Source organism: Orcinus orca, chromosome 2 (genome assembly GCF_937001465.1).
Source record: "Orcinus orca chromosome 2, mOrcOrc1.1, whole genome shotgun sequence".
Taxonomy (NCBI): Eukaryota; Metazoa; Chordata; class Mammalia; order Artiodactyla; family Delphinidae; genus Orcinus; species Orcinus orca.
Window position 1 is genome coordinate 167,166,638 of NC_064560.1, and position 25,782 is coordinate 167,192,419.

At 45.1% G+C, this 25,782-nt stretch overlaps 1 protein-coding gene across 2 annotated transcripts; it reads right to left on the reverse strand.

The window, feature by feature from the left end:
• Positions 1 to 1,634: 1,634 nt before the first annotated feature.
• On the reverse strand, positions 1,635 to 25,762 carry PLEK2 (pleckstrin 2). Of its 2 annotated transcripts, none has more exons than XM_033429353.2 (9): positions 25,628 to 25,762; positions 17,931 to 18,095; positions 8,689 to 8,870; positions 7,385 to 7,476; positions 6,968 to 7,071; positions 6,559 to 6,660; positions 4,741 to 4,824; positions 3,768 to 3,846; positions 1,635 to 3,015 (listed from the first exon to the last, which is right to left on the reverse strand). In XM_033429353.2, exons 1-9 carry the CDS (start codon positions 25,667 to 25,669, stop codon positions 2,888 to 2,890), a joined length of 978 nt encoding a protein of 325 aa, XP_033285244.1. In that variant the 5' UTR covers positions 25,670 to 25,762; the 3' UTR covers positions 1,635 to 2,887. The 2 variants fall into 2 exon arrangements, with proteins under 2 accessions (XP_033285244.1, XP_004262192.1); XM_004262144.3 differs by having other exon boundaries at positions 6,884 to 7,071.
• Between the last annotated feature and the right edge of the window lie 20 nt (positions 25,763 to 25,782).

Genomic DNA, 25,782 nt, shown 5'->3' on the forward strand with positions numbered 1-25,782 from the left:
AGGGAGAATTTATCACACTGGTCCTTGTTGGTGTACTAAGCTGCTTGCCTTGAGTTTGTAATTCAGGGTGGTAAAGGTTTTAGGGGTGTTTTTTTTAAGAAAAAGATGCTGCTTTTTAAATTAAGTTATTTGAGTCTCATTGCCCAACTTTTGGGGTTTTTTTCCAGTAAAATATTTGCTAGGTGCCACGTAGAAGCTTCAGTTCTCTTCATAATAGAGTGGGGATCTGTTTGAACACAATTACAATGGTTTTTCTGTGTTTCCATCATTTTTTTCTTTAAGAGCTGATTGTTCTAAAGGTAAATAAATAATATATACAAAGGTAAATAAATTTCATAGATAACGTATGGTTTGCAGTTACAGTTATAGTAGCCAGGGTGTAGAAAGTCTTAAGTTAACTTTGGTCTGCTTCATAAGTTTAATCTCTTAGGGTACTTGAGGTACTAGATAAATTAATTTTACTAATCATTCCCAAGAAATACTTCTTAGAAGATTAAACCTAACCCACCTTAGTCAGTCCAGGACTAGACTTACCTCAGTGTTAAAGGGAATGGAAAATAGAAGAGTGTGTCGGTGAGCCATTTGAGCCATTTTTGAAGGTTTGTCCCTTTGTTTAATTTAGCAGCCTCTACTAGCTCTTTAAATCCAGAAGTCTAATTTCATATAACCGTTTCCACGAGGGAGCCATGATTGCTGGCTTGCATACTGGGAATATTTAGAGGAGAATCTGGCACATAATTTTCACTTCAGTCTTTCTGAGGAGTCAAAAAAAAGTCTATAAAGCTCACAGCATCAAGAATGTTATCAAACTGTAACAGGTGCTCCTTAAATGTTTGCTGTAAGCAGAGGAATTGAATTTTCACTTTGTTTACTGAATTTTTTTTTAATACTTCAAAAGCCATAACTGTCGAGAAATACCGGTGGCATCAGTGGTGAGTGATTTTATCCCATGCAGGTCTTTTGCTCAGTTTCGTAACAATTTTGCAAATTTACGACCCTTATGAGAAAAAAGATCAATACCTCACTGATCATGAAGGAGAGAACTAACTAAACTTACCCTGGTGACCTAAAAGTATCACTTTCAAATATGAGAACAAGATCACACCCAGCTCCAAATAACTTGAACAGATTGACAAAGACAGTTGACCAGTTTATCCAAATGGATCTCTCCCCACAAAGACTCTTCATTAAAAATTGACAATTTCATCTATTCCCCATGCTGCCTTTGAGGTCAAGTGGTTATCGACTCATAACTGAAAATAGTTTGAGTCTCCATTAGGCATAATTAGTTGAAAATCTTAAATGGCCTGGAAAAATATGAACGCAAACCATTTTTCATGTTTTCTAGTAAAACAAGACAAGCCATTACTTACATGGATAATGCTCAAACACTTAGTGGAAACCTACAGAGACGTGCTAAGCAGTACAGTTACTATTCAGCTGCCGTACTTGACCTAGCTACTTTTACATCAAGAACAGTGTAAATGGTTCCGGATTTTTAAAAATTCAAGTGCTAGAACTCTTGGCGAGAGTTGACCCCTGGTTTGCCTCAATGTGATAGTCAACTACTTTTCAACACACGATACTGATACCATACAGAGTGGGGTGTAATTGTGCTAATTTAGAGTCAAGAAGCCATCAAACCAAATGCAGTTTAATTCAGGTAAACACCTGTTGATAACAAGAAGCAATAAAGAAACTAATTCCAAGGACATAGACCTTGGTGAAATGCCAAATGGAAAATGGTGCTTTAAAAGGCAGTCTCTTAGAATGTAAGGAATTAAAGTAAAACCTCAGATCAGTTATTCTAGACAAGATTAAGAGGAGACAGTTCAAACTATTGAAGAGAATGAATTTTTACTTAAGCACTTTGGAAGTATCCACTCCCCTTAAATGTAAGTTACGTATCTATTCATTAAAGGAAGCCGAAGCACTTGTACTTGGCAGATTACTGTATTAAACTTGAAAGTAATAAAAATGTTTTTAAAGATACTGTATGATGCAGACTTTTCACTACTTCAGATTAACCTCCTAACTGGTGAAGCTTCTTCGTACCTATTTGTCTCCATTAATCTTCATTCTAAAACCCAAAATTTCATGCCTTGATTTAATTCTTTTCCCACTGACATCTTTCTGTGTCCTTTAGAGAGCTCCTGTTCCTGTCCTTCAACAAACTCCTGCTCTGTCTATCTAAATGACATTTTTATCTACAGAAAAACTGTAATTTTACTTTTTTTATATGTGTGACTAATCTGTCTGAGTCCATGATTTCTTTTCTGCAACGTATAATACTTACGAAAGCTTATTTTTCAAAGTAAAACGATATTTTCAAAATTTTGCCCCCCATCCCCACTTTAAGATGAGGCATGTTTTAGTGACAGATCACTTGAGATGTTTTTATAATCAGCTTGCCTAATAATTCGTATAGCCTTAAGCATGAAAAACCTTTGAAAACTAAAACTTGGTATAGGAATTCTAATAGCCAGGAACAAATAACAATTTTTATTCATTCCAAAGAATGAGTTGCTGACAGCATTTCAGAGAGCGCCACCATGAGACTATAGTGTTTTATTTAGTATTACAACGTGGCCAGTTAGTGTGACAAGGGAAACCTACTTTGGTACCCAGGGAATGGCTGGTTGTGATGATGAGCGAAAGTCAAGATGCTGATGCCTAATGGCTATTCTAGCATTTCCATGTTAACTTTGAAGGTGGGGAAGGAAATAGCACCACTGCCCACTGTAATCTAAGGAACTCTTCACCAATCTCACTCCAAAGCAGTACAAAATAGAAAAAGCTAAAAGTCTTAACACATTCCTGTTTTCCAGGAAATCCTGTGTCATCTGTTAAGAGGGAGGAATCCTGATCCCATTCCCTCAGGTCCTTGTCACGTTAGCTTTTTGATAGCTTCAATCCACTCTGAACGCTCAGCCTTGCTGCTGGCCTGGATATAATAGTGTGTGTCATCCTTAGTAATCACTTTGAAGAGATTTCCCTGGACATTCCCTTTAACCCCTAGGCAGGAAGAAAAAAAAAAAAAATCAGCGAGTGAACATCCATGTCTGCTTTCAGCTGGGAGTAGCTGAAAGTCAACTGAGACACAGACAAAAACACATACCATGAAGTATTTCTTAGTACAAATGTGTATGGTTAGGAAATCCCACCAGATGTGTGCTTTCCTGTATTCCTCCTGTCCATCCCCTCTCCCTCACCTGTGCCTTAAGGCCTGCCAGTGCTATGTCTGGACATTCTTGGAAGCCCTCTTGGCCTGCCCCCTATGCAAACCACAGGTCTACAGTCTAACTCACATCAAAGAGTCCAGTATGTTTATGTTAAAACCAGACACAGATGTGGGATTTGACTTGAATTGTTTAACTTCTTTGAACCTCAATCTCTACATCCATAAGTTACGAATAATACTATCCTCCTACCTCAACTGTCTATTGTGAAATTAGTGTGCTAATAGTGTGTTGTCAATCCTTAAGCACTATTGTAAGCTACTGTTCTTAGGTGGAAGCCTATGGGCCAGTAAGCACAGAAAAGGATGGGAAAGAATATGAAAGACAAGGGTCATTTAGTTGTGTTGTTAACACACTAAGAACACCCCACTTGCCCTTTCTCTAATCGGCTTCAAAGCTCACACCATTCATCGTCTCGCTGAGAAAGCCCATCAGCCCTCACAGCTTAGCCCTTCATCAGCAGAGTGTTAACTGAGAGCACAGGAGGGAGGCCCCCGAGATCAGGCCAGGGCGAAAGTTGCCCCTTACCAGTGGGAACGCCATTATCCTCCAGAGCAGATACGAGTGAACCACGAAGAGAAAACCCACCCACTGGCCGGTTCTCTTCCTGCAAAGGAAAGGAGACCTGATTAGGAACTGTGTGAAGGCACAAAAAAGAAGAGTCACCCTCTCATCTATAACCACCCGCAGTCAGCCTGCTAAAGTAGTCTGTGGAGTCATTTGTAACAGCAGTTGAGGCTGAACTTGGACATCACATGGCAAGTCGTCTGCAGCAGCGAGGAAGTCCGGGCTTCTTCATTCCACAGCCAGCTGCAGCAGTGCCACCCCCCTCCCTGTCCCTCGGCCCTCCCTGTGGTCTAGCAGGGTCCCGGGGTGGGGGGCTGTTTCAAGCTCCTTCAGTTTCTCAGCTTAGGGTGGGGTTCTTGACTGAAGCTCAGCAAGGGAGGAACGTCCATTCTTATTTCAAAAAACAAATGAATACATCTACCAAGACAAGGCTGAACAGGCTGACCAGAAGGACATTTTTCTTTTCTTCTGATTGGAATTAGATCAAACCCAGCATGCAGGAATACTTATTATCTGAAACTCAGAATTATGGCTTAAATATTAAATGGTAAAAGAAACCTTCCAAAACGTTGGTGGGGACATGAGGTTGAGGGGGCAGAATTCATGGACTCTTTGGGTGGAAAGGGGTGAAAAGAGACTAGAAAGCACCAGTTAGGAGTCTCTTTATCAGCGCACCTCACCTTCCCTAGGCACACAGCCAGCTTTGGAGAAACTGAAAGACGCTTTGCCTCTCAAAACAATGTAGATCCACTGAGCAGGCAACAATGTGATGAAAGAAAGGAGTGATCAGACTGTGAGGGGTAGCTTGCACCGTGGAAGGAAAGGCATAGTGGGTGGGAGTTATGGTAGGGATGCTGGGAGGAAGGGCGGAGGTGAAGCCAGCTGCCTGCTCTGCTCTGGAGAGATGTGTCTGGGAGCATGACAAGGCACTCACTTTGGAAGGGTCGTAGTAATGCAGAAAAGCCGGGTCCTTCCTCAGAACAAAGCGCCGCACCTTCCAGTTTTTCCTCTTGTGCCCCTGAGGCAAAGAGAGGGTGCAAGGCTCATCGGTGACAGCTCTCAGTCACTTCCTCCCACCTCTGTGCCTCCAGTGCGGAACCTCGAACCTCCCAGCCAGCCTGCTCCAATGAACGACTTTCTCAAAAGAGCCTGGAGACCTGGGGATTGCAGTGACATGTCATGGACTTCACGGCTCAGTGACACTTCACCAACAGCAGTCACCTTTAGCCGAGCTGACACAGCCAAAGAGGGTCAGCACTGAAAGAAAGGGGGAGCACTGCCTGGACACCACTCAGGGCACACGGAGGACAGGGAGGTCACAGGTTTCAACTGGACCAAGAACTCACAGGCAAACTTGAACCCAAGGGCACCAAATTTTAAGCGTCAACTTAGTCCGAAAACAAACCTACACCTACAGGAATATATGTGCACTTATATACAGTGAAAACCACTTCGGCATTCTGCATCAGAAAAAGAGTAAGGCGTATGGTTACCAAAGGGGAAAGGGGGTGGGGGAGGGATAAATTAGGAGTTGGGGATTAGCAGATACAAACTATTATGTATAAAACGGATAAACAACAAGGTCCTACTGTATAGCACAGGGAACTATATTCAATATCCTGTAATAAACCATAATGGAAAAGAATAGGAAAAAGAATATGTATATATATATTTATAACTGAATCACTTTGCTGGACACCAAAAACTAACACGACCTTGTAAATCAACTCTACTGCAAAAAAAAAAGAGTAAGAAACAATCAATTATATGTTTAAATCTAAGCGTGGAAGATACTGCCGTGCGTGTGACTGTGGCTTCACCCCTAGGTCACAAAGCTTCCTTAACCCTCTAGTCTGGAGCACCCCGAGTCCCTCCCACACCCTCCTCCTCTCCCAGGACCTCACTACCTCCCCTCACCAGACTCCCTTCAGGCCCAGCAGAAGCAGAGCCCTTGGAATAAACAGGCAGTTACGTGGACAGTAAGCAATCTAAGAGCAGAAGGGGATCCTGATACGCAAGAAGCAGGTGACAATGACATCGAGTGCTCCAAGAAGATGGGAACGGTGCTGAGCAGTGTTGTACAGATGCACACATTCACGTGGCGTGTCAGGAGTGCATAGACACAAGAGGTGTGTAGGAGACTGGCTTACACCTCACGCGCCGGGACGCGGCAGCTTGGTTTGCAGGCACAGGTGGACATGCCGCAGGTGTGACTGTGACCCGGCTGTCCCCGCTTAACGTGGCCGCTCTCCCAACGTGGTAGGAGCAGTGGCCACGGTCAGTTTTTAAACACAGAGATTACACTGCAGAATTTCACCTTCAACCTACTGAAGTAGGTGGAGAAAATACTTCTCAAGGGGGCAGGCAGAGTCCCACAAAAGCAGGCAGAGACCCCAGGAAGCCTCAGGGAGCAGAAAGCCACCAAAGGCAAAATGCCAACCAGTAGGCAATGCCCTTCCAGACAAATAAGTGAACTGGGCAGTGACACAGGCATTGTTTTCTAATGCTGTGGTAACTACTTGTGTGCACTTTTCCCGGAACGCCCCCTTGTCTGGGGCTCGTGTATGCGCGAGTGGACACGTGCATGCCCCTTGATTTGCTCCCGGTGGCTGCCACTGGACCCTGACTTTAGCAGATTCTGCTGATAATTAGTGCCCCTGGCAGTCTCAGCCCTTCCCGCCCTTTGCGGGGATTCCTGCCTCCCCCGAGCTTGCGAACTGCCCATCTTCTCCCCGCTCCAAGGCGGCCATACCTGCTTGGCCAGATAGCCTTGCTTTACCACTGTGCCACTTAACTCCACGGTGCTGAGACTCATTTCTTCCTTGGAGCTTATCTTCCTCTTGGGGCTCTCAGCCTAGCGGGAAGGAGAGAGCAAGGACTCTGTTACCAAAAAGTCCTAGTTCTAGGCTGTGGAGGATACCGCGGGGGAAAGGAAAAGCCTCCATACAGAAAACCCACTCCACCTGGGGTGAAGCTTGGCCTCTCACCCGTGACTGTGGATCCCCGCCCGCCCCCCCACTCTGTTGCCTCTTCCTCTCTCTGCCCCAGTGGCAACAGGAACCCACTCCCTAACTTACAAAAGTGTACAGGGCCATGGAGTCATCCAGGAACTGATCAGCCAGATCCCCAGAGCGAATGGCTCCCGTGCTTCGGGTGCCTACCGGCCTCAGGAAGTTCTCCTCCATGAGCATGGAGGCCAGGGTCACGGCCTCCAGACGGCTGGCTGCAAAGTCGTTGGAGATGAGCCAGTCCACCAGGGAGGAGCCTGCATCAGGGTAAGGGCAGCACCCGTCAGACGACAGGCTCCAGACCAGCTTCCTCAGGGGTGCTTGGCTGTGACCTCATTGACCTTGACCTCTTGGGCAGCCTTGCATAGCCTTGGGGCTCTGCCCTAGAGCAGACCGAAGGTCACACCTGCTGCTCAGAGCTGTGGCCGCACTCACATGTGGCCACCTCAGGCCAGCCCCTCGGCTGGCAGGCAGCTCTGGCTTCAACACAAGCCGTTCAAGCACAGAGTCCCGGATCACCAAGCCCCAGGTTTCCAGTGCCTGGCCCAGCCCCCGAGAGGGGAGGCTCACCTATGAAGGTCTTTTTGTAGGTGCTTCCCTGCTCCATGTTGGGGCTTGGCCGGATTCCGCTGCTGCTGTCGTGCATCTTGTCCACGATGCGACTACACAGAAGGAAGGCAAAGGAGAGGGACCCTGGTCACATTGACAGGTATGAGGGAGGGTCCAAAAGTCATTGCTAAGGGTGTAAAGCACATGGCACATGGGATGATACACATCGCAAAAAAAGGGGTATTCCATTATGCATCAGGATTTGAGAGGTAGGATTTGGGGACGTTTCTTTTTCTTCTTGCTCATCTAAATGTTCTAATATTTCTAGACTAGACAGGTATTACTTCTGTAGTAGAACTAATGAGCTGTGGCTTTTAATTTAGAAACAAAAGAATGTTCAGTAATGATTCTCTATGATCTACTGCATAAAGTTCAAACTCCTCCAGCTACTTCTCAAAGTCACCCATCACTTGAACCCACACTCATCTGCCACTGGTCCTCCTTGCACTCACCACGGTTCAGCCGCGCCCTAGATGCACAATCAAGATCCCAGAGCCTGGTATGAAGCTTTTTGGTAGTTTTGCTACCTGGAAGGTTAGGGGGTATTTCCTGCAGATGGGCTGATGTAAGAGATTCCATGATGGGAACTCCTTTCATCCGTCCCTACTTTATAGTATCGCCTCCACTACTGTTTTCCTTCTGTTCTGTGGGATGATTCCTGCCACAAATGGAAGATCTTTTCTCATTCTCTGTTTATGTACCTGGGCTGGAAAGCCCCTGAGATGAGACTTTGTTTATTCTCATTTGCATCTCCTGAGCACCTAGAGCAATGTATGGCATGCAGTAGGCACTCAATAACTGTTTCTTGAATGAATGAATAAATGAATGAATGGATGAATGGATGAAGAATCCCACAGAGTGAGAATGCAACCGCTACTGGAACACATCGTTCTTGCCCCCAGGCTGCAAACAAGACTAATGACTTGGGTGAGCAGGGATTCCTGGGGAGCTGTCACATAGCCCTGAGCACCCTGGGTGAAACTGAAGAGAGGGTGTCAAGACACTTAAGGGGGCAGGAGCAGCAGAGGCCCCAAGAGGTTCCCAGGGCAGGTAGGTAGGGCCACTCCCAGGCAGAGAAAACAATGTAAGCAGGACAGGGACAGCGAAAGGCCCTGAAGCACAATGGTGGTACCAGTCAGGCCTGGGTAACAGCCACAGGCCGCTCCCCCCGCCAAATCCCACCCCAACCCCGCATCCCCGCTGCACACACACAGAAGAGTCTGCAGCCAGGCCAGATAGGGCAAGGGCAGGGCCCAGGCACTCACTGCAGGCTGATGTGAGGGGGCAGCTTGAAGGAGTTCTTCAATATGTGGAGCTGTTGGACCTTCCCCGGCTGCCCCGCGTGAATAGCTCCTGTTATCTCAAAGGCCCAGGCGTCCCTCTCCTCTCGAGAACAGGCCTCCAGGAAGTACTCCGTGGATGTTTGAGTCTTCAGCTTAATGAGGAGCTGTGGGAAAACAGCCAGTCAGACCAAGCAGGCAAGAGAATGCTGGCTGAGCAGCTAAAATGACAGAACCGAGGGGAATCTGGGAGGCCACATGGTCCAGTGTCTGCCGAGTGCCCGAGCGCTCAACCACACCCCAGCTGGTGGTCTTTAAAGATTTGCTTGTATACCTCCAGTGACGGGGAGCTCACCATCTTTCCCCTTTGGACAGACTCATTAGCATAGGGTCTGCTTCCTGGGCACTTGGTCTCTCTGCTCCTGATTCTGCCTTCTAGAACCACATAGATTAAGCTCACCTCCTATGACAGCCCCTGTGCTGAAGTGGGAAATGCACAGGCTTCCAGGTCACACTGATGTGGATACTTAGCTATGGACGTTTGGGCACATTAAAGGACCCACTGACTCTCAGTTCCTTCATCTGTCATATGAGGCTATTAATGCCTACCTTGAAGGAACTGTTAGTTCTGTTCCTTTTCATCCTCTTTCTAATCGGGTCTAATCATCCCAAGTCTTTCACACGTTCCTCATATGATACTGTTTAAACTTTCTCAACCAGTTTATGCCCTGCTAAATGTTCTGCAGTTGGTTCAACAGTCTCATAAAATATGACCCTTGGAATGGAACAAACTGCTCCAGGGAAGGTCTGGGGGTACAAGACAGCATGGGCCTGAGGTCTCATTAGCAGTGGCATCCTCAGGGCTTGATGCTCTGTGCAGTCAGCTGAGAGTCTTTTTCAGGTGGGCCACATCTCCTCCATCTTTTAAATGGGCATTTAGGGTTTTTTTTCAAACGTTGAGATTTTGCATGTTGATCCTACTAAATGTCATCTGAGTAGACTGGGCTCACCACTTCTGTTGCAAAACAGAAGGATTCTGTCTCATTCTGATTCTGTTTTCCAATGTATTAGCTCCTACCTCGCTTTGCTTGCAAACTTCATCAAGTCCTTCACCTAAACAGCAAAAATGGTGGATAAGACAAGGCGGGCTCACGGTCCCAAAGAGTACCATGTTCCTCCAAGTTAACATGGATTCACTCATCAACATCGTGGAAAGATGAGTTCAACCAGCACCCTGTCAGTCTGTAGTCCGCCATTTTAATGAAAAGATCTCAGGAGAGACTATAAAGTTCCACAGGAAATCCAGACACACTTTTTTATAGCTTCCTAATTAAAACACACACACACACACACACACACACACACACACACGCTACACTTTATAACTTGTTCTTAGTGAACCTACTGACTCCTCTTGGCTTCTTCCCCCTCAAGTAGCCATGGACTGGCAGATGCCAATTTTCTCTGAGAATTTTACGTAGAATTAGCAAGAAGTTCACAGCTCTAGCTAGCAACTTGTCTCCTTTTTTGAAACACAGAACAAAGTTTTCCTATCGCCCGCCTGTTCTACCAGCACTTCTGCTCTCCACTGTTCCTTAAAGACTATGAGGCGGTATCAGGTCAACAAGTTAACCTACAGCAGAGGAGGAGCCAAGATGGCAGAGTAGGAAGAGGTGGAGTTCGTGTCTCCTCACAACTAGGGCCCCTACCAGGCACTGGTCAGGGACCTCGGAAACCTAAAGGGACGGGAGGAATCCTCGAGCAACCGGGTAGGATGTTGGGGGGAAGGGGGAGGGGAGGAAAAGCGGAGGTGGGATGGGACTGGCACCCCTGAGGGGCAGCTGGGGGAAGGGAGGGGTTCCCATGATTGGAGGAGCCTGCCCATGGAGCAGGGATTAGCAGGGATGGGGAGAGACCTTCGGGGTACTGGGGGATCGGAGGGGAACGAGGCTGGCGTCTCCCCTGCCTGCTTGAGCCCCAGAGAGCCTGCTGGGGCCCTGGACCTAAACCTCAGCCCTCTGGGACCCCCTCCAGCCGTGCTGCACCTAAGCTCCGCCCACCACCAAGGCCTTTTCCAGGCTTCTTTTTTTTTTTTTTTTTTTTGCTGTCGTGGTTCTGTTTTGCCTTGTGGTTGTTTCATTTATATTTTTATTTTTCCTAATATATTTTTAATTTTTCCAATTTTATTTTATTTTTTATTCTTTGTTAGTGTTCTGCTTTTTTTTTTTTTTTTGCTGTGCTGCGCGGCTTGATTCCCAGGCCGGGGCTCAGACCTGAGCTCCTGTGGTGGGAGCACTAAGCCCAAACTGCTGGACTAACAGTGAACCTCAGACCCCAGGGAATATTAATCGTTGTGAGATCTCCTGGAGGTCCTCATCTTGGCACCAAGACCTAGCTCTATCCAACTGCCTGCAAACTCCAGTAATGGACGCCTCAGGCCAAACAAACAGTAAGACAGGAACACAGCCCCACCCATCAAAGAAAAATGAGACAACACAAAAATATGTTACAGATGAAGAAGCAAGGTAAAAACCTACAAGACCAAATAAATGAAGAGGAAATAGGCAGCCTACCTGAGAAAGAATTCAGAGTAATGAGAGTAAAGATGGGCCGAAATCTTGGAAATCCAGTGGGGCCACAGATTGAGAAAATACAAGAAATGTTTAACAAGGACGTAGAAGAACTAAAGACCAAACAAACAGTGATGAACAACACAATAACTGAAATGAAAAATACACTAGAAGGAATCAATAGCAGAATAACTGAAGCAGAAGTATGAATAAGTGACCTGGAAGATAAAATGGTGGAAATAACTGCTGAGGAGCAGAACCCAGAAAAACGAATGAAAAGAAGTGAGGACAGTCTCAGAGACCTCTAGGACAACATTAAACGCACCAACACACAAATTATAAGGGTCTCAGAAGAAGAGAAAGAGAAAGGGTCTGAGACAATATTGGAAGAGATTACAGTCAAAAACTTCCTTAACATGGGAAAGGAAATAGCCACCCCAGTCCAGGAAGTGCAGAGAGTCCCATACAGGGTAAACCCAGAGAGAAACACACCAAGACACATATTACTCACACTAACAAAAATTAAATTCAAAGAAAAAATATTAAAAGCAGCAAGGGGAAAGCAACAAATAACATACAAGGGAATCCCCATAAGGTTGTCATCTGATTTTTCAGCAGAAGCTCTGCAGGCCAGAAGGGAGTGGCAGGATATATTTAAAGTGATAAAAGGGGGAAAACTACAACCAAGATTACTCTACCCAGCAAGGATCTTATTCAGATTGGACAAAAAAATCAAAAGCTTTACAGACAAGCAAAAGCAAAGAGAATTCAGCACCATCAAACCAGCTTTACAGCAAAGGAACTTCTCTAGGAGGGAAACACAAGAGAAGAAAAAGACCCACAAAAACAAACCCAAAGCAATTAAGAAAATGGTAATAGGAACATACGTATGGATAATTACCTTGAATGTAAATGGATTAAATACTCCAACCAAAAGACACAGACTGGCTGAATAGATACAAAAACAAGACCCGTACATAGGCTGTCTACAAGAGACCCACTTCAGACCTAGGGACACATACAGACTGAAAGTGAGGGGATGGAAAAAGATATACCATGCAAATGGAAATGAAAAGAAAGCTGGAGTAGCAATACTCATATCAGATAAAATAGACTTTAAAATAAAGACTGTTACAAGAGATAAGGAAGGACACTACATAATTAACAAGGGATCAATCCAAGAAGAAGATATCGCAATTGTAAATATTTATGCACCCAACATAGGAGCACCTCAAAACATAGGGCAAATGCTAACAGCCATAAAAGGGGAAATCAACAGTAACACAATAATAGTGGGGGACTTTAACACTTCACTTACACCAATGGACAGATCATCCAGACAGAAAATAATAAGGAAACACAAGCTTTAAATGACACAATAGACCAGATAGATTTAATTGATATTTATAGGACATTCCACTCAAAAGCGGCAAAATACACTTTCTTCTCAAGTACACATGGAACATTCTCCAGGATAGATCACATCCTGGGTCACAAATCAAGCCTTGGAAAATTTAAGAAAACTGAAATCGTATCAAGCATCTTTTCTGACCACAACGCTATGAAATTAGAAGTCAATTACAGGAAAAAAACTGTAAAAAACACAAACACATGGAGGCTAAACAATACACTACTAAATAACCAAGAGATCACTGAAGAAATCAAAGACGAAATTAAAAAATACATAGAAACAAATGACAATGAAAGCACAACAACACAAAACCTATGGGATGCAGCAAAAGCAGTTCTAAGAGGGAAGTTTATAGCAATTCAATCTCACCTCAGGAAATAAGAAAAATCTCAAATAAACAATCTAACAATTTAACAATCTAACAATCTAACAATCTAAACAATCTAACCTTACACCTAAAGCAACCAGAGAGAGAAGAACAAAAAAAACCCAAAGTTAGTAGAAGGAAAGAAATCATAAAGATCAGAACAGAAATAAATGAAATAGAAACGAAGAAAACTATAGCAAAGATCAAAAAAGTTGGTTCTTTGAGAAGATAAACAAAATTGATAAACCTTTAGCCAGACTCACCAAGGAAAAAAAGGGAGAGGTTTCAAATCAATAAAATTAGAAATGAAAAAGGAGAAATTACAACTGACACCACAGAAATACAAAGGATTATAAAAGACTACTACAAGCAACTATATGCCAATAATATGGACAACCTGGAAAACATGGAGAAATTCTTGGAAAGGTACAACTTTCCAAGATTGAACCAGGAAGAATTAGAAAATATAAACAGACCAATCACAAGTAATGAAATTGAAACTGTAATTTAAAAATCTCCCAGCAAATAAAAGTCCAGGACCAGATTGCTTCACAGACTAATTCTATCAAACATTTAGAGAAGAGCTAACACCTATACTTCTCAAACTCTTCCAAAAAATTGCAGAGGGAGGAACACTCCCAAACTCATTCTACGAGGCCACCATCACCCTGATACCAAAACGAGACAAAGATATCACACACAAAAAAGAAAATTACAGACCAATATCACCGATGAATATAGATGCAAAAATCCTCAACAAAATTCTAGCAAACAGAAACCAACAACACATTAAAAGGATCATACACCATGATCAAGTGGGATTTATCCCAGGGATGCAAGGATTCTTCAATATATGCAAATCAGTCAATGTGACACACCATATTAACAAATTAAAGAATAAAAACCATAGGATCATCTCAATAGATGCAGAAAAAGCTTTTGACAAAATTCAACAACAATTTATGATAAACTCTCCAGAAAGTGGGCATGGAGGGAACCTACCTCAACATAATAAAGGCTATATATGACAAACCCACAGCAGACATCATTGTCAATGGAGAAAAACTGAAAGCATTTTCTCTAGGATCAGGAACAAGACAAGGCTGTCCACTCTCGCCACTCTTATTCAACATAGTTTTGGAAGTCCTAGCCATGGCAATCAGAGAAGAAAAAGAAATAAAAGGAATACAAATTGGAAAAGAAGAAGTAAAGCCGTCACTGTTTGCAGATAATATGATATTATACATAGCAAATCCTAAAGATGCCACCAGAAAACCACTAGAGCTAAGCAGTGAATTTGGTAGAGCTGCAGGATACAAAATTAATGTACAGAAATCTCTTGCATTCCTAAACACTAACAATGAAAGATCAGAAAGAAAAATTAAGGAAACAATCCCATTTACCATCACAACAAAAAGAATAAAATACCTAGGAATAAACCTACCTAACAACGCAAAAGACCTGTACTCAGAAAACTATAAAACACTGATGAAATAAATCAAAGATGACACAAACAGATGCAGAGATATACTGTGTTCTTGGATTAGAAGAATCAATATTGTGAAAATGACAATACTACCCAAAGCAATCTACAGATTCAATGCAATCCCTATCAAATTACCAGTGACATTTTTCACAGAATTAGAATAAAAATTACGGTTTGTATGGAAACACAAAAGACCTCGAACAGCCAAAGCAATCTTGAGAAAGAAAAATGCAGTTGGAGGAATCAGGCTCCCTGACTTCAGACTATACTACAAAGCTACAGTAATCAAGACAGTGTGGTACTGGCACAAAAACAGAAATATAGATCAATGGTACAGGATAGAAAGCCCAGAGATAAACCCACGCACCTAAGGGCAACTAATCTATGAAAAGGAGGCAAGAATATATAACAGAGAAAAGACAGTCTCTTTGCTGGGAAAACTGGAAAGCTATATGTAAAAGAATGAAATTAGAACCCTACCTAACACCATACACAAAAGTAAACTCAAAATGGATTAAAGACCTAAATGTAAGGCTGGGCACTATAAAACTCTTAGAGGAAAACATAGGAAAAACACTCTTTGACATAAATCACAGCAAGATCTTTTCTGACCGTTACTAGAGTAATGAAAATTAAAAGAAAAATAAACAAATGGGACCTAATTAAACTTAAAAGCTTTTGCACAGCAAAGGAAACCATAAACAAGATGAAAAGACAACCCTCAGAATGGGAGAAAATATTTGCAAATGAAGCAACTGACAAAGGATTAATCTCCAAAATATACAAACAGCTCATGCAGCTCAATATCAGAAAAACAGACAACCCAATCCAAAAATGGGCAGAAGACCTAAATAGACATTTCTCCAAAGAAGACATACAGATGGCCAAGAGGAACATGAAAAATGCTCAACATCACTAATTATTAGAGAAATGCAAATCAAAACTGCAATGAGGTATCACCTCACACCAGTCAGAATGGCCATCATCAGAAAATCTACAAACAGTAGATAGTGGAGAGGGTGTGGAGAAAAGGGAACCCTCTTGCACTGTTGGTGGGAATGTAAATTGATACAGTCACTATGGAGAACAGTATGGAGGTTCCTTAAAAAACTAAAAATAGAACTACCATATGACTCAGCAATCCCACTGCTGGGCTTATACCCCGAGAAAAACCATAATTCAAAAAGACACATGTACCCCAATGTGTATTGCAGCACTATTTACAATAGCCAGGACATGCAAGCAACCTAAATGTCCATCAACAGATGAATGGATAAAGAAGATGGGGCGCATATATACAATGGAACATTACTCAGCCATAAAAAGAATGAAATTGGGTCATTTGTAGAGATGTGGATAGACCTAGAGTCTGTCATACAGAGTGAAGTAAGTCAGAAAGAGAAAAACAAATATTGTATATTAACGCATATACGTGGACTCTAGAATAGAGACACAGACATAGAGATCAGACATGTGGACACGGGGCGGGAAGGGGAGAGTGGGATGAACTGGGAGATTAGGACTGACATATATACACCACCATGTGTAAAATAGATAGCTAGTGGGAACATGCTATAAAGCACAGGAAGCTCAGCTCGGTGTTCTGTGACGACCTAGATGGGTGGGATGGGGGGGTGGGAGAGAGGTCCAAGAGGGAGGGGATACACGTATACATATAGCTGATTCACTTCGTCGTACAGCAGAAACTAACACAACATTGTAAAGCAATTATACTCCGATTTTTAAAAATTACCACCCCCAAGAAAAAGTTAACCTACAAGTTCCAAGGTTTAATTTATTGAAACCCAGAGTCTTAAATGCACCTAGAAAACTAGGTTGTCTTCTTAGAACTGTCTCACTTATCTGTAAATCTTTCTTTTTCATTAACCATTTATTCAACAAACATTTACTAAGCATCTGCTATGTGCCCAGACATTGTGTCTGGTCTGATGATGCTACAAGGAAGAAGATGCAGACCCAAGTCTCTTACCAGGCTCAGCACTCCCCAGCAGTCCCATCCCACCCCCACGGAGAGCTACGCCATCTCTTTTAATCAGTGGCATTTCCAGGTTTGCAGTGGAAATTACAGAATGACATTTCACTTTTGCAGCCTCTTAGGCTGGAATGATATTCAATGCCTCTCTCTCCCTTGCCCTCAACATCCAGTCAACGATGTCCTGTCAATGTTTCCTTCATAATGTTTCCTCAGGTTCATCCCTTCTTTCTGCCTCATTTCATGCCTGATTTTTACAGCTCCTTTTGTTTCCTATTTGAGAAAAATTTTAAACTATAAAGGAGTACAAAACAAACACGAGTAAACCCATTACCCAGAATTGACTGTCATTAATATTTTCTTATACTTAGAAGATTCATCAATTTGTCTAGAAGAGTCAGAGAAGAAAAACATGACAAGAAAGAAGAAAATAGTAAGACCCCTTCTTTATGGAACTAGTTATCTTATTAGGAACTGAGCTTAGGTGTTCATTTTGGTCTTCCTAAGAGAGTTTTCACCAGCCCCTTCTCTCAGTCAAGACCTTCAATGGCTCCCTATTACCTGTACCTGGCCCCAGCCAATCTCCCACCACTCCTTCATTGAACATACCCTTTGGCCACAATGCCCATCCTGATCTCTAAATTTATCCCTACCTGTCCCTCCACTTTTACCCAAGACCTTCTACCTGCCTGGAACCTCTGCCTCTTTCCTCTTTCAGATCTTTGCCCAAACCTCTATCCCCCTCAAAGCTGTACCTGAGCAGACAGCCTATGATGGCATTTTCCTCCCCTTCAGCAATACAGTGTTCTCTGCGGCTAATAATGTTTGTACCAACATTTGGAACTCTGAATGTTTTTCTGTTAATCACTTGCTTTCATAATAAGATCATTAACTGAAAGAAGCAATCTTACCATTTTCTTCCTTGACACCTCCAAGCCCAGCAAATTTCTTGGTACTTAATGGGCCCTCAGTAAATGATTAATTCAGATTCGTTTCTGATGGTAGAGTTGAAGCTGCCCCAAACTTTTGGAACATGTGCCCCTCGGGGGATGAAAGTCATCCTACTGAACCCCAAGTAGCAGTAATTATTCACATTTGTGTAGTGTCTCCTAGCCTACAAGGTGTTTTGACCCACTGTTACCTTCATGATTCTCATCACAGTCGTGAGAGTCAGGTGTCATTATTTTATCCCATTTTATAGATGAGGGACTAAGGCTCGAAGAGATGCAATTACTTGCCCAAGGTCACATGCCTGGTACGTGATGCAGCCAGGATTTGAGTCCAGGTTTTTCAGTAACTCAGCTCTTCCCATGACCCACACCACCTTCACCAAAGAGGCCAGAGACGGGAGGGTCCAGGGAGTGGGAGGGAGGAGCTGGGAAGCGGGGGCCTTCACTTACTGGTCGGTTTTCATACTCCAGGCAGGGGCAGGTGATGGTGCAGCCATCCAGCAGGATGCGGCCCTTGGGGGGGATCACTTTCCGACCCCCCTCGAGCTTGTAGTACAGCAACGTGTTCTGCCGAAGGATGAACCATCGCACCTTCCAGTTGTGGACAATGTGACCCTGAGGACAGACAGGAGAACCCTGAGGTGAGGTGGCCGAGGGGACAACGTGGTGTCCAGGGAGAGGTGGCCCATGGCACAGGTGACCAGACTGTGCCATGGGATCAACTCTCCAATAAGGGGACAGAATTATCTCTCTTTTTTAGCTTAATTTTATTTTTTTACTTTGAAATAGTTTCAATTCAGAGAAAAGCTGAAGAAAATTATAAATTTTTTTACAAAAGCAATTAAGAGTTAGTTTTTAACATGATGAAGCTCCAATCACTTCTCAGTATTTTATTGTGTAACTCCTACCAAAAACTAAAAAGGGTATTTCCAACATAACCACAATACAATCAACATTAGGAAATTTACATGAATATATTATTTTCATCTGTTCCACAAACTCCATTCAAGTTTCACCAATTACCCCAATAATGTCCTTAATTGCCAAAGGATCCAGTTCAGAATCACATGTTTTATTTTCATTTTCATGAAGAAAGCATGAGCTTTGGATCTCTTTGTCATCTCTTTTGAGTATGTAACAAACACCTTTGGCGTTGACTTTCTAGTTCCCATCTGTTCTTTTTTTCTGGTTATAATAAGCCTTGAAAGAAACTGCAAAGTCAACAGAAGAAAAGATCCTGCTACTGGGAGACAGCCATTGTTAACATTTTGTATTTCCTTCCAGTCTTTTTCCCTTTTAGTTTTTACCTTCTAGTTTTTTTAAAAATCAGGATATTACATATATGAGTTTTATTTTCTAGTTTTTCTTTTGCTGACTTTGCCAAGCATCGTCTCACACCATTAAATTTCTTTAAAACATGTCTTTTAATGACCACTAGGTGGCTGCATCATTTTCTTGTCCATCTCCTGTTGTAACTGAGGTTGTTTTTTTTCCACTATTATAAACAACTCTGCAATGAATATCCTTGCACATAAATTTTGATCTGCATCTCTTAATTTTTTTTCCTTAGGATATATTCCGAAAAAAGAATATTGTTAGTTGAAGGATGTGGGCAATTTGTAAAGTTGAAGCCACAAATTGTTAAGGACGCTAACATTTTTACCTAGCCTGCTGTGACAGGCCTAAAAGGCAGGGGAGTTTGGGGGGCTCTCAGGTGGGTCATGGAGCCAGTGGACAGGATAGTCAGGTGAAGGCAGAGAGTCCGCTTCTAGAACAGAACAGTGGATGGGAGAATGTCTGCTGAAGAATCAGAATGAAATGATTTTGTACACGCTCATGAAAGTGACTTTCTTGGCATGTTTCCCAGAGCAGAGCCCAATTAGGGCTGGATTCTAACCAAGAGAGATGCACTTTATCTGATTCAGAGACTGTCCCCGATTCACTGGTTTCCTGACCCAGCATTTATTAATTTCAAAGGCCCCTTCAGTTCTCATACCTGTGGTGCTACAATTCTGTTCCGCGCTCAGCGTGCGTGTACTGACTGTGTTAGGGAACCGCAAATTGTCGAAGGAGTCGACTGTGTGAGCACTGGTCTACACCAGACCACGTGGCCCAGACTCAAGTCCCCTCGCCCAGCAATCCCTGCTGAGGGGGTCCTGGCACAGCATTAGCAGTAAAGGCAGTTGCTGGCACACAGGTGTGGCTCCGGCATGGGGGCCAGTGTGAGGCGGAGAAGGGGAGGGGGCAAAATAGTCTTAAACCTTAAAACATAGGTGTTCTGAGCTGAATTATCCCCCCCTCCCCATTCATATGTTGAAGCCCTAACCCCCTACTACCTTAGAATGTGACTGTATTTGGAGACAGGGCCTTTAAAGGGGTGATTAGGTTAAATAAGGCCATTAGTTGGGCCTTAATCCAACCTGACTGGGGTCTTCACAAGGAGAGGAAATTTGGACATGCAGATGTCAGGGAGGCGTGCACGCAGAGGAAGGCCATGTGAGCACACAGCAAGAGGCGTCATGTACCAGCTGAGGAGAGAGGCCTCAGAGGAAACCAAGCCTGCCAACAACTTGACCTTAGACTCCGACCTCCAGAACTGCAAGACGATAAATGTGTTGTTTAGGGGGTCCTGTCTGTGGTATTTTGTTATAGCAGCCCTAATAAACTAAAACAACTGGAAAGGAGAAAGGGGCCTGGAGATGTTAGGGAGAAAAGTGTAACCAACACCTGTTGAGCAGAACAAACCAATAGAGATAGGGCTACGTTTCCTGGACAAAATGCTACATTTCCCAGAATCGACGGCAGGAAGGAACAGGGAGGTGGCCAGGTTGCTGCCAGTCCTGTGCATGGGGCATTGATACATGTTTGGCAGCCACCAAGGTGGCAGGACAGTGGTGGAAGGACAGGTTCTTCTGACACCCAATCCCCAGAGTTACCAGGGACAAGGGGCAAACAGTGGCGGCAGTGACATTTCCACAAGAAACGTCTGGTGGTGCTGTTGGATATTTTGGTCTGGCTGCCTTATCTCTGGCTGTGTGGCACCCGGCCCTCCCAAATACTCCCGAGTTACTTGATATTTATTATTCTCTATGAGATCCCTTCCGTTGAAACTTGCTAGAGTGGACCGTGTTATGAGCAGCTAAGAATCCAGACTGACAGCAAAGGAGAGCAATCGAAGAAAGGCTGATGAGATAGAATCTACTACGTAGGTAGAAAACTCGGAGCAGCTGGTGACTTCGCTGGGGCCGGAGGGGAGTCCCTGAAGACTTAAGCAGAAGGATGACAAGCATAGGTTCTCATGTTAAAAGGATCAACCGACCACACCTGAGCAGAACAGCTGAGTAAGGTCGGCCAGACTGGAGCAGCCAGCTCAGCTGGAGGTTACTGTAATAACCCACAAAATGAGAAGGAAAGCCCCCTTATCCCTGCTTCTCAGATAAGCTTCACCATATCAGACGGCGTAAGGGACTCATCCAAAATCAGCAGGCAAATGGTGTCAGAGGCCAAAAGGACAGTGGTATAAGCTGAAAAAGAACCCAGGCTTCCCTTCACCTGGGACTCTGCCTCCCTCTCCAGGCTCCTTGTCTGTAAGTGGCTGACTGGGACCAGAGGCCAGTTGGACCATGAATGGCTTAGAGCCCCCTTAGGGGGAAGGAGGAGATTCCATAAGCTGGGATGTGACCCTAGGACTGGGCTTAAGAAGCGCAGAATGGGACTTCTCTTGTGGCACAATGGTTAAGAATCCGCCTGCCAATGCAGGAGACACGGGTTCGAGCCCTGGTCCGGGAAGATCCCACATGCCGCGGAGCAACTAAGCCCATGTGCCACAACTACTGAGCCTGTGCTCTAGAGCCCACAAGCCACAACTACTGAGCCCGTGTGCCACAACTACTGTAGCCCGTACACCTAGAGCTCCGCAACAAAGAGAAGCCACCACAATAAGAAGCCCACGCACCGCAATGAAGAGTAGCCCCCACTAGCTTCTCTCTGCAACTAGAGAAAGCCTGTGCACAGCAACAAAGACCCAACGCAGCCAAAAATAAAAATTAAATAAATAAATAAAAATTGAAAAAAAAAAAGCACAGAATGTTACAGCTGGAGGACCCTTTGAAAAAGCCTATACTATACTCCCTAACTTTAATGATGAGGAAACTGAGACCCAGAAAGGTCTTGCCCAAGACCCTACAACCCCAAAGAAGCAGAGATGGTATGTGTTGTGGGTTGAATTATGTCCCCCCAAAAGATACATTGAAGTCTTAACCCCAGGGAACTGTGAATGTGATCTTATTTGGAAATAGGGTCTTTGCAGATGTAATCAGGTTAAGATGAGGACATACTACACTAGGGTGGCCCTAATAACACTAATATGATTGGTGTCCTTATATGAAGAGGAAAATTTGGACACTGAAAGACACACAGGGAGAAGACAGTCATGTGATGATGGAGGCAGAGATAGGAATATGCATCTACAACTCAAGGAACAGCAAGGAGTGCCTGTGTGAGATAACAGAAAATGCAATATATTGCTCTCTGCCCCCGGTTCTTGGTACAGAGCTCCTGAACCCCCTGTAATTTCCTGGGTGACAGGAGTATCTTTTGTGCTAATGAGGCAACTCTGGGTGGGCTCCTGGGTGAGGACTGGTCACTGGAAAGACCACACCATGATTAGAAGCTTGGAATTTTCAGCCCCCCCTCCCATTCTCTTGAGAAAAGAGAAGGGCTGGAAATGGAGTTAACAATCTATCATGCTTACATGATGACACCTCCATAAGGTCCCAGAAATATGGGATTTGAAGAGTTTCCAGGTTGGGGGACACATGGGGGTGCTGGGAGAGTGGTACACTCGGAGAGGGCACAGAAGCTCTGGGCCCCTTCCCACAAACCTTGCCCTACACATCTCTTCCATCTGGATGCTCATTTCTTTCCTTTATCACATTCTTTAATAAGCTGGTAAACATAAGTTAAGTGTTTCCCTGGAACCTCTGATCTATAGGCAGTTGGTCAGAGTACAGGTGACAACCTGGGCTTTTGACTGGTGTCTGAAGTGTGTGTGTGTGTTGGGGCATGGGGGAGGGCTGGGGAAGCAGTCTTGTAGGACTGAGTTCTCATGCTGTGGGATCTAACGCCGTCTCTGAGTTGATAGCGTCAGACTTGAGTTAAATTATAGGACACACACTGGGTGTTGCAGAGAATTGCTTGGTGTAGGGAAAAACCTCCACACATTTGGTGACTAGAAGAGTCAGAAGTGAAGTGTTCTGTGTAAAAGTAAAGGAACCCCACAGGATAGAGAAACACACAGTGGGGAAGAGCTAGGTTTTTCCTACACAGGAAGGAAAAACCTGCATGTTTCCTTTACAGCCTGCGAATACAAGAAACAAAAGCGACAAAGAAGGATTCTCCCCTGCAGGTTTCAGAAGGAGTATGGCCCTGCGAACACCACGATGTGAGACCTTTAGCTTTCGAAACTTCTTCTAGCCTTCTTGCTTTTTTCTTCCAAGCAAATTTTTTCCTTACTCATACCATTTATATTTTTACTCTTTGGATTATAATATTATAAACATTTTTAACATGTGCATAACTAAAATTCACTTGTAATCATTTGTTTATTTGGGGGGACATATAGGTAGTTTCCAGTTTTTTCACTACAGAAATAACACTTTGTTCCTAAAGCTTATATGGCATTTCCTGGGGATAGAGTTCTACAAATGAAATTTCTAGGCCAAAGCGTGTCGACACTGCCATGTCATTTTCTGAGTGTTGTTTCTGAGGTACGAGCCAGGCAGCAATGCCTGATTCAGTGCTTCAGCGGCTGCTTAAAGCACAAGCAGTCCTACCCACGCAGATCCGCCTTCCTTCCCCCTCACCCTCCTTCTAAAGCCAGGCCAAGTGAGCATTCTGCATTTCTGTCGGGAGCTTTGCTTCTTTCTTGTCTGGGCTGGATTAAGAGCCAAATCCATCATGTCCCTGCCCGTCTCCTGCTTTGCCCTCACTGGTGACGACTGTTCTATATGCTGGGTTTCCAGCTTGGGCCCTGCCCCACTTCTGGACCGTAAACCCCCCCTGAATCTGTGGAATCCCCCCGTCGTAGCCTTGCACCTTCTCCAGTGGCCACGGGGGCTGCTGTTGCCATCCAGGAGGAGAGGGGAAATGGGGGAGAGGAAAAGTCCGACTGATCAGTGGGCAGGGACAGTTAGCAGGGGCAGGGGCCCCATCCCTGCCTTGTAGGAAAGGGTGTGGCTTCCGCTTGCCTCAGGGTCAGGCTCCAGCTCCAAACTCTTGTCTTTGGGTTTGGCTGGAATGTGCTTTAGGTATTTCAGTCAAGGCCCTCGGTGGGCTCTTGGGGCCAGACCTGGTTGACTCTCCTCACTTCCCTGTACCCTATACTCCCTAAGCTGCCACCCTGGACTGGGTGGCCCATCTGGAAGAGAACTCACATCCTTCCTTCCCTCCAGCCCTCCCCTGACTCTGCGTGGTGGTGGTGTTGGTGGGGAATCATATAAGGTAACCCCCAGGAACAAGGGGACGCCCCAAAGGGCCCCTCTGCGAGGGCTTGTCCTCAACAGGCCCCTACCAGGGCTCGGCTATCCCGGCAATCAACAATGCCCATCAAACCCCTGCCCAAACCCCTCTCCCTCTCACCTTATAAGCTGCAGGAAAAGCTCCCCATAGGTGGTCTCTCTGAGGTGCAGCTGCCTCCACAAACTGTGAGGGACCAACCTATCACTTTAATCCCAGTGGCATGGAACAGGCGTGGAATTTTGTACCTGCTTGTATCCACTCTGACCCTTGATCCGGCACAGCCTCCTACACCTCCTGCTTACAGTTTTGAGCAAACAACACACCCGCCCTCCTATGTCAAACAGTGTGTAAAATAACATGGCTGCATTACCTATTGAACAGAAAGTGACTTGAGACCTCAGGGTTGATCTGGTGGCCAGGGGAGGCCGAGTCCCTTCATCCCTCTTCATCCATCCCCCTCCCAAAGCTATAAACTCAGAAGAGCCAAAAGGCTCATCCCCAGATTTTATGCTCTGCTCTTAGGGTTAGCATAAATGTTTCGTGCGAACATCAATGTTAAAAGAACTTTTAAAAATCTAATTTCCTCTTGCAGCTTTTTCATTCATTTTCTACTTTTTTTTTTTTTTTGCGGTACGCGGGCTTCTCACTGTTGTGGCCTCTCCCGTTGCGGAGCACAGGCTCCGGACGCGCAGGCTCAGCGGCCATGGCTCACGGGCCCAGCCGCTCTGTGGCATGTGGGATCCTCCCCGACCGGGGCACGAACCCATGTCCCCTGCATCGGCAGGCGGACTCTCAACCACTGCACCACCAGGGAAGCCCTCCCTATATGTTGAGCTTTTGTCTGGACTCTTGCTTGCTGTGGGAAAGGCCACATGGGGTGATGTGGAAGAAACGAGGATGGAGGTTCCAGTCCCGGCTGTTATTAGCCCTGGGGCTCTGGGCAAGCGCTCTCATCTTTCTACCCCTGTTTCCTCATCTGTAATACAGGAATAACAATACCCACCCTGCAGTGGGCAGAAAACGGTTTGGAGTCAGCCTGAGTGGGTTTGATCCTGTTCCATCACCCACTAGTCCAGATCCTGAGCTACTTAACCTCTTGGAGCTTTGTTTTCCCCTTGAAGAAACGGGGGGGGGGGGTAATGTGGTACCACCAACCTGTCGGACTGTTGGGAGGATTAAAGGAGACAACGTCCAGGACTGGTGCACAGTAGGGGCTTAAGAAACATAAGCTTCCTCCTCCCTCACGGGTTATTGTGAAGAATATAGGAGATGATGCATTAACTGGACGGGCGCTGGGGACTACCGAACACACTTTCGTTGTTTTAATACATCATATTTAAATCCTATACGCTTCGTATTTTAGTAAGTTGTTTTAATTAAGCTGTCCACTACGAGTAGCCGCCCCCTGCACCCCACACGCCCTAGCCAAGCGGGATTCTCCTCCTCGCCTGTGCCCTGGCCCCTCTTTTCTATCTAAAGCTCACCCCCAACCACCGTCCACCCGTCTTTCCCTACTACACGCGACTCCGCCCAGCGTGGCCCCAGGCCGGCCGACCGCGGCTCAGGTGAGCCGGCGCCCGCCGCGGGCCCGCCCCGGGCCGTGTCCGGAGAGGCTCCGTTGCGCTCACCCTCTTGACGAGGAATCCCTCCTTGAGCACGCCGTCCTCCATGTCGCCGCCAGCGCGCCCTCCCCGGTGCGCCGTCCCGCGCTCCCGCTCCTCCGCGCGCAGCTCGGCGCGCGCTGCGCCCAGGAAGCGCCTCCGATCCGGCGCCGGCGCCGCCC